General features: G+C 39.0%; 1 protein-coding gene across 2 annotated transcripts in view; it reads right to left on the minus strand.

Annotated features, from left to right (window-relative positions):
* The window catches only part of myo5b (myosin VB), a 53,779-nt gene that overhangs the window by 18,289 nt on the left and 16,707 nt on the right, over positions 1-18,783 (minus strand). For both annotated transcript variants that reach the window (XM_060891635.1, XM_060891636.1), the window contains exons 4-19: positions 16,365-16,509; positions 13,856-14,012; positions 12,707-12,850; positions 12,499-12,580; positions 11,484-11,591; positions 10,164-10,273; positions 9,003-9,268; positions 8,132-8,213; positions 7,774-7,914; positions 7,340-7,462; positions 5,175-5,258; positions 4,059-4,199; positions 3,857-3,954; positions 2,947-3,033; positions 1,612-1,720; positions 145-356 (exon numbers count right to left, since the gene is read on the minus strand). In XM_060891635.1, the coding sequence (XP_060747618.1) occupies positions 145-356; positions 1,612-1,720; positions 2,947-3,033; positions 3,857-3,954; positions 4,059-4,199; positions 5,175-5,258; positions 7,340-7,462; positions 7,774-7,914; positions 8,132-8,213; positions 9,003-9,268; positions 10,164-10,273; positions 11,484-11,591; positions 12,499-12,580; positions 12,707-12,850; positions 13,856-14,012; positions 16,365-16,509 (2,089 nt within the window). The remainder of the gene's footprint in view (positions 1-144; positions 357-1,611; positions 1,721-2,946; positions 3,034-3,856; positions 3,955-4,058; positions 4,200-5,174; positions 5,259-7,339; positions 7,463-7,773; positions 7,915-8,131; positions 8,214-9,002; positions 9,269-10,163; positions 10,274-11,483; positions 11,592-12,498; positions 12,581-12,706; positions 12,851-13,855; positions 14,013-16,364; positions 16,510-18,783) is intronic.

Consider the following 18,783-nt stretch of genomic DNA (forward strand, 5'->3'; position numbering starts at 1 on the left):
AAGTGACAGAGAAACAGAGAAGATGAGAGAGAACATAAGAAAAACCATAAGAGAGAACAAGAGAGAGAAGGAAGAGAGATCATGAGAGAGACGAGATGAAAAAGAAATAAAAGAAAACAGAACAAGAAGAGGGCGTCTCCTCACCTGCGTGCCAGGAAGCCGCGGCCGTATCTCTGCAGCAAGATGGCCGACTTGCGGATCTTCTGGTAGCGTCTCCTCTGCAGCCATCCTCGCACCGTCTTCTGCATCTTAATGCAAGCAAAGCGGAACTTGTCGGCTCGGAGCTTCTCCAGGTACGCCACCTGACCGGCTCGGAAGAAGATCTTAGTCTTTCCGAACTGAAACTTATCTGGATCCTATATTTAGGATGGAATTAAAAAAGGGGGTTATAAGCTTTGCCACAGCTGTCAATAAATACATAAATAAAATAAAAAAGAAAAACTTTTGTTTGAAAAACATGCAAATGAAAGAATAAAAAAAAAAAATTTGTTGAACAATAAAATTGTTTTTGATGCCAAAATCCATCTTTACCTCTGTTAAAACTTAACTGCTGTTAAGCACCTTTAAATATATACAATGACCGAAGAAGTAGCATCTGTCCTGCAACAGTAAGGAACCGCTAACAAACTAATCATTCTTACTAATATGAAAAGAATAAAAGCACTTAGGATGAGCTCATGTACAAAAAAAAAATAAATCAGCCAATGACAGCATGAAATAACCGCACATTTTTGTGATTGTTGAAGCCAAAAAATGTTTTGTTTTTTAAACAGGAAACTTCTTGCATGCATTGCTGTTTTTGGATGACGCTGAGTGTGGAAGTGCTGAGCTTAGGACACTAAAGCCATTAGAGAAGCTCTGAAGCGGGGGCAGTGATGTTCACAGATTAAAATGTATTGATATTGCACAAATGAATGATGATATTTTGAAAGCGGCACAAGCGGAATAGCGGCCAAAATTATCCCAAAAAATTGAGTGGATTTTGACTGGCGTGTCATATTTTAGAGAGAATAGCTCAGAGGCCAGGGAGAAACTGAGTAATCTGTCTCACTGCTTATGATTCACTGCACTTACATTTACATTTGTGGCATTTGGCAGATGCCCTTTTCCAGAGCGACTTACATTTATCTTATTTATACAGCTGAGCAACTGAGAGTTAAGGGCCTTGCTCAGGAGCCCAGCAGTGGCAGCTTGGTGGATCTGGGCTTTGAACTTACAACTTTCCTCATCAGTCCAACGCCTTAACCACTGAGCTACCACATCCCCCACAGATAAAAACTATGACATCATTGTTTAACATTTTTTCCAGTGGCAAACTGCAGTGGTATAAGAGGAATAAAGTTTTGGGACATGCTGTTAGAGAAAAACTATCAACTGAACAATAGTAGCATGAACATTGCTATGCATCAGGTCACATCCCAGCTCCCAGCTCAAACTTGCAACCTTCCTGTCAGCAGTCTAGCCACTTAACCACTCAGCTACCAATGCCCCTTCATCTCACTACGCCATCATCTCACTACGTCTTCCATTCGCTTTCAAATCAAACAGTTGGAAGAGTAAAGAAAATCATCCGGAGCCATGTGGCCGCTTTATGTACGTTATCATCGTTACCTTGATCAAAGTCTCCAGCAGGTTTTTGCACACCAGCTTCTTATCGGCAGTAACATCCTTCTTCTTCATCAGCACCCGATACCTGTTAAAGAAATCTGGGTACGTCCACCTGCAATGATAGTTGTTACACATCAGTAACTTGTTCAAATGGCCTTATTGTTTTAACAGCTCTTTCAGAAGGATTTGTACGGCTGTTGTTATGAACAGACAAGAGTTCAATTAGTCGTCTTTCTTTACAGTCTGAGGTGAAGCTGTTTTTTGGCACATTCGACAGGACATAGAGCTGGTTTCTTAGCAGCAAGCTCTGTGTTGTTTTTTGGCTTATTACCTTTTTACATAACAGTGTATTGCTGTTGGATATGATCATGTGTTACACAGACATTGTACAACATCAGACAGACCTATAAATGGATAAAAGGTATGACATGCCAGGCTTTAATAAATAAAAAAATAAAAACTAATGTGGTATAAGAGGAATAAAACACTTCAGGGATTGGCTGTTAGAAGAAGAGAAGAAATGTATGGGTGGTAAATTGACTTTCTCTGAATCTCTGCCTCATTAGCGCCCAAAAAAAAGGTTGATGAGGGAACAACTGTTTCAGTATAGCTGCTATGGCATAAGTGAAAACAGGAACTTGTTTTGTGGATGTTCCAAAACATTATTTGTAACAAATACATAGATAAGGCTATAATGTCACTGTTTAACATTTTCCAGAGGAAAATATATGGTCTAAGAGAAATAAATAGTTTGGGATGTGCTTTTAGAGGACTGGCAATGGTGGCTTAAGTGGTTAAGGCTCTGGGCTGTTAACCAGGTAGATCCAGGTTCAAGCTCCTGCAATGCCAAGCCAACATTGTTGGGCCCCTTGAGCAAGGCCCTTAACCCTCCATGCTCCAGGAATGCTGTATTACTGTATATCTGACTCTAACCTCCACAGTTGGGATATGCAAAGAAAAGCTTTGCACTGTGTTGTAATGTATTTGTGGTGATAATATGAAAGGAAAACTATCAACTGAACAGTAGTAGCATAAACATTGCTATGCATCAGGTAACATACCAGCTCTCTGTTGCATGATTTAATTCCCTACTTAACATCTAAACAAACAAAAACAATGCACTTTCAGGTGATACGAGTAACACTGCTTCTCAACAGGCTACCGCACACCACCGGGCACTGTTTACGTTAACATAACAGCATATCCTGATGTGTTTGATTCCTTAGACAAGGAATGAAAATGCGTTTAATTCAGAAGTGATGGAAATTGCCAACAATGCATTGTAAGGCTGCTCATTAGAATTTCCTTAAAATTGAAAAACGTGTGTGTAACAGTGACCTGGATGGATATCCAGCAGCGCTGATGCGAATGGTCTCCAGAACACCACATGCTCGTAGCTGCTGGACGGCTCTATTGGAGTCAAACCTGCACACAGAATTAACAACACCTTGAAAACCATGCGACAACATTTATCAAAAATTACATGCAAATAAACAACGGTGACCAACAATTATACGGAAATAAACAGCTAAAGGCATTTAATATCAAAACCTATCTATAAAAAAAAAAAAGCCCGCGATGCTCCAGGGTGGAAACCCTACCTTAACGTTTCGGTGAGCATGGTACACGTCTCTAGTGAGAGACAGGCATTTAGACTGCAGACTCTCAGCAGACACTTGAGCACACTGAGCTTGACTGACTCACAGCTCTGAATACAGCTCCTTTCTGTGTGCAGGAGCCCTCGCAGCATGTGACTCAGAAACTATTCTCAATTTAAGCTTCATGAAGAGGCTCTTGTCTCCAAGAATGTGCAGGAGGCACAAACAACACAAGACCAAGCCCCTTAGAGATTTAAACAAACAATTCTTCAGGAAAACTGTAGACGATAACGTAGAGGAAGTGTTTGAGCAGGTTTCCTGTCAGAGTGTACAGCATCTGCAGTGACTACACAAATTGATTTAACTCTGAAATTAATAAGCATTTGCTCACACTTTGCGCATTTTCTTACAATAAAACAAGATGGTTTTAGTACTGAAAACACAGCACATGTATGATGAAGCATGGTGGTGGTAGCATCATGCTACGGAGATACTTCACTTCAGCTGGGACCAGGGTTTTAGTCATTATAGAGGGAATTAAATCAAATCAAATCAAAAATTTAATAATTTATACATTCCTTAATGCTGAAACAGACATGCAGGGGAAGATGTAGAAAAATAAATATTGCATCTCTAAAAACAAAACTTACACAAAAGCTTCTTTGAGGTCGTTGGGTTTTATGCAGCGGACGTAGTGCGGAGTTGTAGCATTCAGAGTCTCCATCAAAAGATGTAATGAACTCCGAAACTAGACAAGAGAGATATATAAATGTAGTATAAAGACAAACAGGCCAGACGTTTTACTTCTCAATTAATTTGAATAAATCCCAGTGTAACTTCTCTGAGCCTCACCTGGGTGCCTACAGTCTTGCGGTGCTCACGGTTGTGGCTTTTGGGCATGGGTTTAGCAGGACGTACATTGATCTTGGGGGTTTTGGCTGATGAACCAGCAACTCCTTTTTCATCTTGGAAGAGATCTGCGACCAGCTGGAACTGAGGAAAGAATAAACAATGCTCAAAAGCGTAGCAACAACTGTTAGAGCAGTCTGGTCATCGAGCTGCAGGGGATCTGAAACCCACCATCGTGTGCCGTAGTGCTGCCACATATCATCGTCAGCAGTAATGATTTGAAAGGTAATAATAAGTGAAAAGTCTGATATACATCATCCATTTAACCACTTAAATGCTTTCCAGACACTTTCTTTTCTTTTTTTACAGAAAAAAGTGTTTCTTGAGGCACTTTCTGTGCTGCTATGAAATAAAGAATGATTTAACTCTGCCAATGACGAGGTTGATCTGACTTAACTGTAGCTTTGAAGGCAGTAAACAAATAATTGTTGTTATGGAGAAGCTTTTTGGGAAGAGACATTTGTAGCATGTACGACACCCCACTTCAACATGGCCATACTCTGTACTAGCCCTTTTCAAACAGGCATCAAGGTTGCCCAGATTTTACATCATCTGACTACTGCTGTGTCTCCTTTCAAATCTGTAGCAACCTGGAGACTGATAAGAGAACTGCTCGATCTTACGTCTGACTCCACTGTGACCTTCAGGGAAATGAAATCTTTCTCCTGCTTTAAGGCTATACTTAGTGTTGCTCCACTGAATTCTAAGAGCAACTCTGAAGAAACACCCTACCATCTCAAACAGAAAACAGAGGAAGAAGAAGCAGAGAAAGAAAATACTTTATGAAAATAAGTTTAAGAGAATTTTTTTCCATCAAAAGTAGATTTACATTTACAAGGAAAATCAAATGGTTTGTAATCCCCCCATATCAAACAAATTTCTGTCTTTAAAGAATAAATATGAAACATATACAGAACACACATAACAGCAATCAAAGACAGTTTGAATACCAAGTTAAAAGACATTTAACATTGAAAACATCAAATTGTGTCATTTTTACTGAAAGTGTTGATGATACCCACAATATTTTAAAAGCTTTACTCGGACATGCTGCCTTACCTTGCTGGCTTTCAGAATATTGATCTGTTCTTCATACACGGTGTCCCTGTTCTTTTCCAGGAAGCCATCACACTCGTACTCAACCTGGAACAGCAAAATCACATGTATAAAAACATGCAAATAAAATTCATAATAATTCTCTCATATTTCATCCTGGATTTTTTTTATACTCTAGCTTCCTCCACATTTAAACACTGCCACTGTAGACTGATTAGTGTCTCTAAATAAAATAAGTACGTGCACAATTGTGCCCTCCTGGGTGTCCCCTGCCTTGTGCAGAGAGTCCCCTGGAGCAGACTCCCATTTCCCCATTGACCCTGTGCAGGATAAGCTTTACTGAAGATAGATGAAAGGATAAATCTTTGTCACGAAAACCTAATTAAACTTCCTTGTCTCAGCTGTATATAAACATCTTTATCACAACGTATATGGATTAAGATCGCAGTGCACTGATTAACTGGGTGAGGTCTGTTAATTAGGGCTGGGATGAAATTGTATTGAATGAGAGATGAGCGTTGTGCACTTGGCCGCTTTCTGGATTCTTCATGAACGATGGTGTTCATGAGAAAACCGTGTGTCAAATACATAACTAGCATCAGTGGGGAAGGAGAAAGATGCTGCAGGTGAAAAATGTCATTCATGACAAACATCTTTTGCAAGCCCATTTTAAGGTGGAGGAGTTTTGTAATTGAATAATGTGTGTCATAATGGGAATACACGCCTCTGCAGAACAGCTTATAATGCCTCTTGGTGGAGTTACTGACTTACTGTGTGTCAGATAATTACTGCAGAGGCTTTCACAATGTTCACATGCAACCTATTTGTAAAACACAAACTGATACATTATTGGCTCGGAAAAACATTAAAGGACACTTGAACCGTCTGTCTGCCTGCCCTCTCTCTCTACATATTGTATGTACATTATAGATAATGCCTACCTGTATAACACGCAATACATATCCCAATATTTATTTTCAATTAATCCTGTTCTTTCCTGCCAAAGTCTTCAAACGACCTTTCCTTCAACAGATCGTGTCAAAAACATGTTTTTTATCCTGTTATGTTCCCGACATCCCGTTCCCCTTTTTAAAAAATGCGTTCTTAGCCCTACACTTTCTTGTTTTTCCCCTTCTTTTTGATTAATTTAATTACACACAGCAAGAAAACAAGCCAAACCAAACAAACGTTAAGTATTTCTCATAAACAAGGTGTTTCCCTAGAGACTGTAGCATGTGAAATTCCAAGGAAATCAACAGTTTCTGAAATGTTCAAACCAGCACATCTAGTACCCACAACCATACTTGCAAGAATTAACGTCACAAAGATCACACTTTTTCCTCAATCTGATGTCTGAAGTGAACAAAAACTGAAGCGCTTGACTTGTAGCGGCATGATTTTATACACTGTGCTGCGGCCACGTGATTGGCTGCAATCATTAGATAACTGCATGACCGTGCAAGTGCTAAGTGCAAGGTGCTCCTAATAAAGTGGAAGGCGAGTGTATATGTATGTGTATGGTATAAACAAGCAAGAAATTAAGTAAATGAATAAATAAAGCTGTTTACAGCTGTTATATGTGATAACGGGAACTCATTTAATCGTAGATGTTCCATAATATTGAACTATAACAGCATAAAAATTAGTGGGTGTCATTCTTCGATGAATCAACATTGTAAACATTGGCAAAATGTTGTGGTGTAAAAGAATGAAAATAATCAATATAAAAGTATCATATTTATGTATATTTCCCTGTTGTTTTAGACAAATTCATTCATCAGAGAGAATGTCGTGTTTCTTACAAAACTTCAGAAACTACGATAAATTACATCTACTATTATTAAAGAACTACTGAATGAATGTTGCTCCTTATATTCAGTTCCAGTGTTGTTTTTAATGCAAGTTTGAAATCTCTTTTCATTCCCAAACCTGCAGGGAACGATTGCAGGGAATGTTTTACTGTATGTAGAACCCTATAACATGGTTTACCTTTGAGAACCGGTTCCCATAGAAACCTGGAACTGTTCACCACCCCAAATAACCCTAGAGGGACAATTTTCTCCCAGCCTGTAGCATTGTTTTTCGTTGTGGTTTACTGTCATGTGTGATAACTGTTCTACAAACCAAGCTTTTCCACTTCAAGCTGACTGTATCTGAGCATAACCCACCTTATCCGCGAAGTGCACCACAATGAACGACGTGTTGGACATTCTCGGTTTCTCAAAGTGCTCGCTGCTTGTGTGGCGGCTGTAGAGCTTTTGCGCCCAGTTCTGATCTGTTCCTTTAGGTACCTGTGAGGCGAGAAGAGAACGAGTGAGGATGCCATATACTGAAGGGTCCAAGCCAAGACCTCCAGCTTTCTTCTTTTATCACTTACGTTTTAAGGGGTCTCTCAAGGTAGACTGCATTTAATATATTAATTAATTAATTAATTAGCAAATTAATAAATACATCTATTTATTTTCAGAAGAGATGAAATGTAAATGAGACATACATGAGGTTTGGGTTACGAAGATAACAAGTGACCATCTGCTTCATATGTTTTTATCTGGTGAAATGTTTTCAACGAATATAAATGAGAATCTGGAGAATAAGAACTGGCCTTGCATTCTTCATCCAGCAGGTCCAGGATACCGAGCTTGGCCTCGATTAAGTCAATGCAAGGCTGATTGTCGTAAAAGTCGATGAGCGTCCAGGGGATTTGCTCCTTCATGTACTCTTCTTGCTCCAGTTTAAAAACATGCTGGAGAATTCAAATGAAAAGAGTTAATGAAGATCATTTCTCTTTCGTGTGTTATGTCTATAACTGAACGCAGCTTAAAGTGTAGGAACACTTTCACACTATAATGTGTAACAGATAATATGCAAAATCTCAGATCCCAGATCCGTGTAGAATGGTATATCCTTAAAACATAAAACAAAAAAATAATAAAAGGTCGACTATCTTGTCTGTTACTCACAGAGTTGAACTGTTGCTGAAGTTTTTCGTTGGCGTAGTTGATGCAGAATTGCTCGAAGCTGTTAGTCTCAAACGTTTCGAATCTATTAAGAGATGAGAATAGCTGTAAGATGGGAGTTGTCTTTTAGAAAAACACAAACACAGCACAATACCAAAACTCTGACTCTATCTTCCTAGCTCTATCAAATTTAAAATCATACATTTTTACCAAAGCATTCTTACAAAAAGTTCCTTCCTAGATTTCCCTTCTGTCAATCTGTCTATCGTTGAGAATAAATGATAGCTATAAGAATGACAAGGATCAGCATGGAAAGGAATGAAGAGACCACCACTAGTAGCTATAACACAAGTCAGAACAGGAAATATCTTGGTTTCTGCAGATCCCACAACATAAATATAACTACCAATTGATTAAAAAGTATGACAATGTTTCACTTTTTTTTTTTTTTTTTTTTTTTTTTTACAATTAAATTAAAACATTTGGCAGCCATTTAAACAGTTCCCAGTTTCACAGGAAAACCTGTGATGTAGTAATTGCGGTCTTTTCTAAACCCCTAGAGGAGAGTGGGCGTGCTTATTGCACTTCTGTATCAGTACTTCTAGTATGGATCCATAACTTCCCCTTCCCAAGGGACAGTTTCAGAGCGCAGAATTTGGACGGCCCACATCAATAGTCTCATATTGTATTGAAATAACAGAAAAGCAGAAAGAAGGAAAGGCTGACGCGGCACACACTAACTGTGCACATGCTCACTTAGCAACACAAAGTTACAATCTACAGTCCAGCTAGGTTGAGCTGAGATAAATGTTTTCACACATTTTTTTATGTTTTCATTTCTAAAGTTATTAAAAGCCATTAGAGGCAGAATTACCCATAGATATCCAACACCCCGATGAAGGAGTGCTGTTTGGAGGTTGTGTGTAGGGCTTTGTTGATGTGCTCCACGATCCAGTCGAACAGATGAGCGTAGATGTGCTTGGCCAGTGCGTCACGGCCATTAGAAGCCTGGGCACAGGACATGTTCTTCACGTAGGTCTCAGTTGCCGTTGCTAACTTTCGGCGGCACAGCCAGTTCTCCATCTGGTCCCGCTCGATCCCCAGCAGCTCGCAGAAATGAACGAGGTGAGAGTCGTTTCTCTGTCAGAGAGCAAGAGACACAGGTCCATTTATGAGTTTAATTCAGAAAGAACTAATACAACAAGATTAAGAGCTTTGCTCAAGGGCACAGCAGCAGCAGATCGGTCGTGCTGGGATTTGAACTCACAACTTGATCTCAGATCAGAAGTCCAACATCTTAACCCCTACTGCTATCACTGTCCATGCCTGTGTCATTATAGACTCCATCTCAAATTAAAAACACTGTCTTACCTCAGAGTTCGCTGATCATCTAACACGTGTTTTGTGCTTCTTCAGTGTTGCACCACAGATTCAAAACTAGCCACCAGTTTACCATTCTGTCCAAATCCTCACAAATATTTCTCTCATAACATATCAGTCTGAATCTCATTTAAATCACTTCTAATGTGCACTTCCACCAAACACTGGCCACACATCCTACCTTGACACCAAACTATTACAACAGTCTATTAAAGAATGAGCTGCATCTGCTTGTAGGTTGGAGAAATCCTTTTGTTCATTAAGACAGCAGTTTGCACAATGCTCACCTAGCAGTTATAGGGGTCCATTACTTGTTAGTTACATTAGCGTCATAGCTCCATCTTAATATAGCTTAGCTAGTCATCTATATTTTGAGATAATGGTTAAAGACACTCAAATCTACCAGAAAGACAGAGTTGCTTGTAAGTGGAAGGGAAAGTAGAAGCTCAGGGGTTAAGGTGTTGAGCTACTGATCGGAAGGTCATGAGTTCAAATCCCAGGGCCACAAAGCTGCCACTCCTAAGGCCCATGAGCAAGGCCCTCAATCCTCAGTTGCTCATAAATGTATAAATGAGATAAATGCACGTTGCTCTAGATAAGGTCAGTAAAGTTGGTAGTGACATGGGATAATGTCCTATCCTCTGAGAGCACTTACATTGATATGGCACGACTCTCCATCCCTCTCAGAAACAATGTCCACATTGCCAAGGTGCAAGATGGAGGCAATTATCTTGAAGATGCTCATCTGATGGTTCTCACTCACACCTGCACAACAAAATACAGTGTGTAAATTCATTTTTTTGTTAGTTCTGAATCCTTCTGAAGTAAAAACAACCACGTCCTACTCTGAAACCTCTACAGCAAATGATTCAATTCAATTCTATTCATTTGTATAGCAATTTAAACTATACGTGTTGTCTCAAAGCAGCTTTACATAAGTACAGAAACAGGATAAAAAGTTTCAGATTAAGTTACTATACATATTTGATGATAAGAGGAAGAAACTTTGAGAGGAACCAGACTCAGAAGGGAACCCTTCTTCTTTTGGTTGATTAGATACAGTAAATAATGTGAATGTAAATAATGTCTCCGGAATAACTAACAGCTCAGCGCATTTTCTGAGTTCACCGCAGACCCAACACTAATTCTTTCCTGCCAAAGTCTTCAAACGATCGCTGATGAAGAGCCGACCATAAAGCTGACTGAAGCAACAGTAGTTTAAAGACCCATGATCCATTAATAATCCCATGTATCCCAGGCTGTCCATGCTGATCTATCCCCAGCAGAGTTTTTAGATCCACAAAAATAAATAGAAAAATGTTCCTGCTTACGTGTTGGTTTAATTAGCAAAGAGTAAGGTTAAGCTTCTTCAGAACAGAAAAGTTTGATGATGCATGAGTTTATGGCTTTTCTAACAAATGATAACAGGCACTAACTTTCTTCCACAGAATTGAACACAACTTTGAATAAAAAAAAGAAAAACGGCACAGCGTATCATCATAGCTGTGGAACTGTGGAACAGTAGCAATCACCCTAGCTCGTTGCTGATTATTTTCCAAAAACAGCTCGACCCTTAGTGTTTTATTCATTTTGTATGTTTGTTGTTTCCATTTTAACATCGCAGGAGAGTCTGTATGCACTGACGTAAGATTACACTGACTTCATCCCTCACTCAGCAACACAATCCAAAGACCCACCCACTATGTTTGATTGACATGTCTTCCTCTTTGATGGTATAAATATTTGATTATTTAAAATATTTCAATTTTGGCTGAACTGCAGAGCGAGGATGAGGAAAACAATCCCATATGGAATATAAAGACTTTTATAATATGGTGGAATCACAACAGTCATTTTAAACATTCACAACAGCCATCACAATCATTTTAAATACAAGCTTAAAAGAATATCTCTTGTTATGTCTGGAAAATGCTACAAGGCTGAAATGTATGAGCGAAGCATGAGCCTCACTCACCCAGCATGGTCAGGGCTTCACGTGTCTTCTTTAAGTCCACAGCATCATTGACCCCTGGAATGAAGATGTTCTGACCGAATGAAGTGTAATTGAATTGTTCTGCAGTGGCTGCAAAAAAAACAAAAACAAAAAAAAAAAAACAACCTCATATGTGACCGCCATCAGAGCACTGAAAGGACTCGGGTTCAGTGTAGAACAGCTGGCAGGTTAAACACAGACATGAAGACATTTAAACCTAAAGTCTAGTGAAGGAAACAACATCTCCTTCATGATGATAAAATCCAGTCAAGCTGGAAAAGCTTTACATTGAGAGAATTTAAGGCATTCCTTAACATTAGGAAACGTACGTACTATAAGCGTGTTAATTAGTAATGATGTATTAACGCTGATGAATCTAAAGATAGTTAAAGGAAATGGAATGTTAAGGGAATTTTCAATGAACTGAAAGGATTAAACGGTTTATGGACAAATTTATCCATTATACTGTACAATAAAAACAAAATAAGTGTGCATGAAGATAAAATTTATAAAAATATGCACTCTCATTAAATCTGATTCTGAATTATATTCTCTGAGAATAATGAGATAATCATGTGGGTTAAGTGAATGCCGTGGTTTGTCATTTTAAACGCCTGTCAAATTGCTTGGATCTTGGCCAAAAAAACCTGCATTAACTAATATTTATTTCACACATGACTAAAAGTATGTACACTCAAATGGTCCTTAAGGAAGACTTCATTATTGTGTACTTTTGTGTATTGTCTTGTAGTGTTTTGTATCGTTTGTTTGCACGGTCTTTTGTCTTGCACTGTTCGCACCAGGTTGCACAGATGCACTTTATGTGTCTAGGACTAACTTACTTAAGTTATGTTGCACCACGGTCCTGGAGAAACGTTGTCTCATTTCACTATGTGCTGCCTCAGCTATGTATGGTTGAAATGACATGAACTGGACTTAAATGTAAAGTGTCTTGGAATTCGTTCATTAATGATCAGCAGGCCAGTGGGCTACTCACTCAGGGTCAGCTCTTTGAACTCAGGCAACGAGGCAGAGGCACACAGCTGGTAGAAGATGTGGTAGTTTCTCTCATCCTCAGCCTGCAAATAGAGCACAGGCTTCAGCGGTGTGGGAAATGTCTTATCCAGCAGAGCTGCTGATGAACTGATAGACTCGAGTTAGGGACACGATCAAGGCTAAAAGCTTTCCTGAGACACTGCACTCACCTGAAACACCACTCTGGATTTCTCCAACAAATAGGTGCGCATGTTGGCACCGATGATGTGATACCTCCTGTCAAAGCCGATCTGGATGTATTTGCCGAAGCGGCTGCTGTTGTCGTTGCGTGTCGTCTTTGCGTTTCCGATAGCCTGCGAGGAAGAAATAATGCTCGGTAAGAAAAAGCAATCTGGAGAAGAAAAAAAACATTAACTTAAAGCGACTGCATGCGATTATTTAAGAACACTTCAGCTAAGCGGTTTTAGCTTTCTGATCAAAAGGTGCATCAAGAAAAAAAAAAGGTAATGAATCCTAATAAAGTGAGCAGAAAAGACAAATAGTGTTAAAAGCTTTACTTTCTCTGGCAGTTACTACAAAAAACAAAGCCTGAAGCTACGCTGCATGTCTATGTTTTAAACAATATTTGGGGATGACCAATGACTGATAAAAGTATACAGCAATGAACCTTATAGCGCAGTATTGTTGAATTCTCGAATCTCATTAGTGTTCATTAGATTTCTACAACATCAGCTTAGATATTAGTGCAAATCACAGGTTTCAAATAATGTGCTAGTTTTAAAACAGTCGCAATTCTGGACACACAACCAGGAAAAAAACGTGCTGTAAAAGACCTAGTGCATAAATTTGCATACATTTCATAACATAGTACATATAGAAATACACAGTAAATAACTTAATAAAGAAGTGGGCCGAACATGATAAATAAAAAAGGTTTTGTCACTGATCACTTTCCTATGATTCGATTTCTCCTATAATTTATTAATCCTGTAATTACACAAGACCCAAAGTAAGCACCTGTCATTGCTGATATCAATGCTTCATTTTCTCTTGTTAATAAAAAGGATCAAGGTTCGAGGACTTCTTGATCTCAGGAAACTAGTCGTCTTATTACTTAGCATTAGAATGAAAAGTAGTGACATCACAAATTGCTAATATGGACGTGACCGGAATTGCATGTTGTTAATTAATAATGATTCTATTTTATAAAACCTATCCATTTTCCACCACAAGGTAGCATCATTTAATTCGCTATCTTTTTTATCTCTGTAAAGATATCATTCCATTACACCTCAGACACAATAAACATGTTAAATCTACTCCAGCTACTACATTCTTCAGGTTATAATATACTGCACCTCCATGATGGGGCTGGACGCCAGCACTTTCTCCTCTACGTTCGTGTCGTTGGCGGATCCTCCGACGGTGGCGAAGAAGCGCATGGCGTATTTGGCAGAGACAGTTTTCCCAGCTCCTGATTCTCCACTCACGATGATCGACTGGTTCTTCTCATCTCTGATGGAGACACAGCACAAGACTGACATTTCAGTGAGTGAACATATAAAATCCAGATATTCTGAGATTTTTTTTTTTTTTTTTTGTGATGCAACTTCTTGACTTGGCGAAAGTCTTCTAGACAGCAAACTTCTTGACCTGGCAAAATTGCAAGTACAGAATTCTTCTTATAAACACAGAGCAGTGAAGACACATGTAATTATTTTCTGCAGTCGCTGTACCCATGTTTGGCCCACATGAACGAAAAAGGGCTTCGGCTGAATGTGCGTTATGATGATGTCATATGAAGAATCTTGGCCCAAATCTGCAAGAAATCCGCAATAACTTTGAAAATTTTGCAAGGTTCTCTGTATATTGTGGAGTGTCCCTAATTTTGCATTAATTTCTGCTATCACAAATGTCAAAATTCTAGAGCCTCTAAGGTGTTGGTGGTGATATAAAGACATTTCTATCAAAGTTACTAAGGTCACGTTTGGTTGGTTTATTGGATAATTGATATGCTGAAGAGGCAGAAATAAAGTAGCCTTTTGATGGATGATCAGTGGTCCATCCTTATGTTCATGTTGAACAACACGATAAATTCAGCAATGTCAGAATTTTTTACAAATTTTCTTCCAATGTTTTTATTTTTTGACTTTGACCACCACCAATTGGGATGGTTAAAGTCTAGCATGTGCTTCCTCCATGACACCTTATCTCTGTTAAACTCTCACTATCTGCCCTCTTCCACATACATGAGTGTAGAGACACTCGTGGTTGATTGAGGTCTCTCTGACTGACAGGTGAGACCATAATCCTTCCCAAACAGCAGAGCCAGCAGAATTTTCTGTCTCTTTCTGAGACAGCATTTCCATTGCACCACTCTGACGTTATTTTAAGTATCTTAAGTTCATTTACAGAAACAATAATGTGCAGACAGTAAGCGAATAGAACGAGGTTCTGTGTTAATTACAACTACCCTCCTGTGTTGTTTTAGTTATCGTGACCGACCTAGTCACCGAACGCTTCCCGGGGCTCTGCGGGGGCTCCTCTGACACGTTAAAAAAAATTACAAAGGCGTCGACAATGACGACGTGTGCACTGTAATCATCCACCCACTCCGGCCATTACCCTGGCAGCAGGAAGGACTCTTTCTGAGATTATTCAAGACTCTCCCACTCGAAGCTCAACTACTGCACTGTCATTATGAACATTGGTATAAAGTAACCGCTAAAAATAATCGCAATAATTATGATACTGTTTGAGTTACCTAACGCTGGTCTGAAATGCAAGGTCACTTGTGAAAATCAAGAAAGAGCAGTGAACTAAAATTCATAAAGAAAGCAGACACTGAGGCCTTTAGCACATAAGGCAAAGTCCAATTTTTATTACTGTTAGAGCAAAACGGAGGAATAAAAGGAGACATGGGGAGAGATGAAGGACTGTGTGAGAGATGAGCGTCTTAGTCTCAACTCAAGGACAACACTTGAATGTTAAGAGGTTGTACTGGTGTGTGCATTCGTCCATTTACAGCTCACAAAAAGCAGTAAAGAAGCTACATAATCTCAGTGCGTTTGTATTCAACAACATAAAGAATAAAACACTTGGGGGTGTGCTGTTATAGGTAACTAATCAACTACGGGCTGCTGATGAGTTACTGTTCCCACATCAGAGGTGATCCAGCATGTTCCCAAGATAACACTGCAATATTCCAACACAGTGTTTGATAAACAATGACACACTGTGCCTTCAATCTACAGTATTTACAGTTACACTTAATGATGTTCCATGTCTACAAGTTCCTGGTATCACTTCATAGCATAACAGTGATCATTTTCCCAGTCTCTCCTTGTTGTCTTACTTTAAATAATAATAATAAAAAAGATCATTCGGACATTCAAAAAGAAAGACACCAACTACACGTGGTGTTTGAGGGTCAATACGCAACTGTCGGACTGTAGGCACGGCCGTGGAAAGGACGTTATTCAGAATAACACACACTGGTGTTTATAACAGTTTATAATCACACCCCCCAGTGTCACCCAAAAGAGGATGAGGTTCACTTTTGAGTCTGGAACCTCTCAAGGTTTCTTCCTCTTCCATCTAAGGGAGTTTTTCTTTACTACAGTCACCTCAGTCACCTCAGACTTGTTCATTGGGGATAAATACAAACACACATAAATGCAAGTCCAATATTAATATAAAACTTTTTTTTTATAAAGAAAATAAATATGACATCAGGGAAAATGTGTCACATTTTAGAATTGAAATATTACAAAGGATTTTGTTGGATTAAAGTAGAAATTTTCACTCAAGTACAAAACAGCGTTCTGTTGTTTTTTTTTGCCCCTGTTGTGTGACATGACTGCTTACCTGGCCATCTGTTTATAAGCCTCCTCTGCCACAGCAAATATATGAGGGTCCATGTCACCCATGTTTTGCCCGCTGTAGGCATTGATGACTTCCTCGCCATAGATCGGCAGCTGCTCATATGGATTAATGGCCACCAGTACAATACCTGAGAAAGAGTGTGAAGTTAAGACAAAGCGTACAACATGAACAACACCATAGAATCAGATGCATGGAGATATGAGAGATGACCAAGTCCAGAACATCGTCACATACAGGAACATTTCCATTCATTAATATGTTGCATAAGACACCATAGTCGAGTTTTTGTGACAGCTCAAGTGCTCTTTGTGGGATTATTTAGTGAAGCATTTCTAAAAAATTCCTCAAAGAACACAACATTCAACCTATTAGCAAATAAAAATGGAAAGTAGTTCCTTTATAAATTCCTTTAACAACTTAACGAATGTCCTCAAGACATTCACTTTAATTATAAGAGAATTCTTTAAACTGCAAATGCAAAAAAGTGTCTCACTAAGTTATACTAAAATAATATTTTACAAAAAAATATTTAATAGACCATTAAAATGGTCTAAATTTTTTTTTACGTCCATGAGACTAGTTCCTTTTGTCAATATGTTTTATTGCAAATAAAACATATTGACAAAAGGAACTAGTCTCATCGCTCACAACCAGAACCTCTTCCATAAGTATTAAACAAACGTCTTCCAACAAAAATCCTGACATTAAAAATGATACGTACTTTATTAAGCGCCTTAAAACAATCTAGCCACAGGGGTCGCAAGCCAGTGATTTCTGTGCCTGTCCTAATAGAGGGGGTTGCATGCGGCGTAAAAGGTAACAAATTTAAACATGCAAGCCATCAGTGTGAATTCCATACCGGAATTGTCGAGGCCCGGGTTAACAAAGACCAAAATTGGGCTACTGTTGGTCAAGGAAAAAGAGGAGGGAGAAGGATTTCGAAGGATTAGGAACGAGCACATCAGAGGGACAGCTCATGTTGGCTGTTGAGGGGACAAGGTCAGAGAGGCTAGATTGTGATGGTTTAGATATGTACAGAGGAGGGAGATGGTTATATTGGTAGAAGGATGTTGGAGATGGAGCTGCCAGGTAAGAGGTCAAGAGGAAGGCCAAAGAGGAGATATATGGATATGTTTAAAGAGGACATGAAGTTAATTGACAAGAGTAGAAGATGCAGAGGATGGAGTTAGGTGGAAATAGATAATTTGCTGTGGTGACCCCTAACGGGAAAAGCCGAAAGTTGAAGAAGGTTAAACGCTTTTAAACCTGTGTATTATCAGTCTCTGTCTCTTTACAAGTCCCAGTGCATAAGCTGTTACAATAAAGTATTAGAACAGGCGCATTAATATTAACCCCAATTAACCACATCAACACATGCTGTTACACTATTACATAAAAATAATCCTGACCAATCAGATTTGTGCATTCAAACATGCTGTGGGATAAATCCATACATACTGCTTTATCTACTGATTCATGTGACTTTTACAGCACTTCTGCTATGCATTATATCAAGACACTATGAATCCACAGATACACCAGGCTGATTTAGGGCAAAGCTTACTAGCTATATTATGCTGTTATTTAAACAATCTCAAATATTAAATGGTGTTCTGTCTTCTCATCACAGCTTTTTATTGTATTTACATTTACACCAAGGTTCTTCAGATTGAACCCTGAAAGGTTAAAGTCAAAACATTTTCTGTTTTTTTTTTTTTTAAAGTCAAAAATCTCAAATTATCCAGAACTATATAAATACAGACTTTTGAAGAAGATTAGAAAAGGAGAGGCTTCCGTCTAGCCACTCTGCCAAAGCCCAGACCGGTGGAGGGCTGCAGTGATGGTTGACCTTCTGGAAGTTTGTCTCATCTTCACACAGGACCTCTGGAGCTCAGTCACAGTGACCACTGGGTTCTTTGTCACCTCTCTTACTAAGGCCATTTTCTACCAATTGCTCAGTTTGACTATCCCTTGGAAGACTCTTGGTTGTGCCAAAAGTTCTTTCATTTGAGAATTATGGATGCCACTGTGCTCTTGAGAGTCTTCAGTGCAGCAGAATTTTTTGTAGTCTTCCCCAGATACTGTCTCTGAGCTCTGCAGGCAGTTCCTCAGTTACCTCATGGCTAGGGTTTTGCTCTGATATGCATTGTCAGCTGGGAGGCCTTCTATTGAGAGATGCGTTTTTTCAAATCATGTCCAATCAAATTCATTTACCACAGGTGAACCTGAACCAAGGTGTAGAAACATCTCAGCAACAATCAGCAGAAATGGAAGGCACCTGAGATAAATTTCAAGTGTTTCTGCAAAGGGTCTGGATATTTCAGTTTTTCCTTTCTCATACATTTGCAAACATTTCTCGAATTCTGTTTTCACTCTGACATTATGCGCTACTGACTGTTGA

The sequence above is a fragment of the Tachysurus vachellii genome, chromosome 17, assembly GCF_030014155.1.
Source record: "Tachysurus vachellii isolate PV-2020 chromosome 17, HZAU_Pvac_v1, whole genome shotgun sequence".
Classification (NCBI taxonomy): Eukaryota; Metazoa; Chordata; class Actinopteri; order Siluriformes; family Bagridae; genus Tachysurus; species Tachysurus vachellii.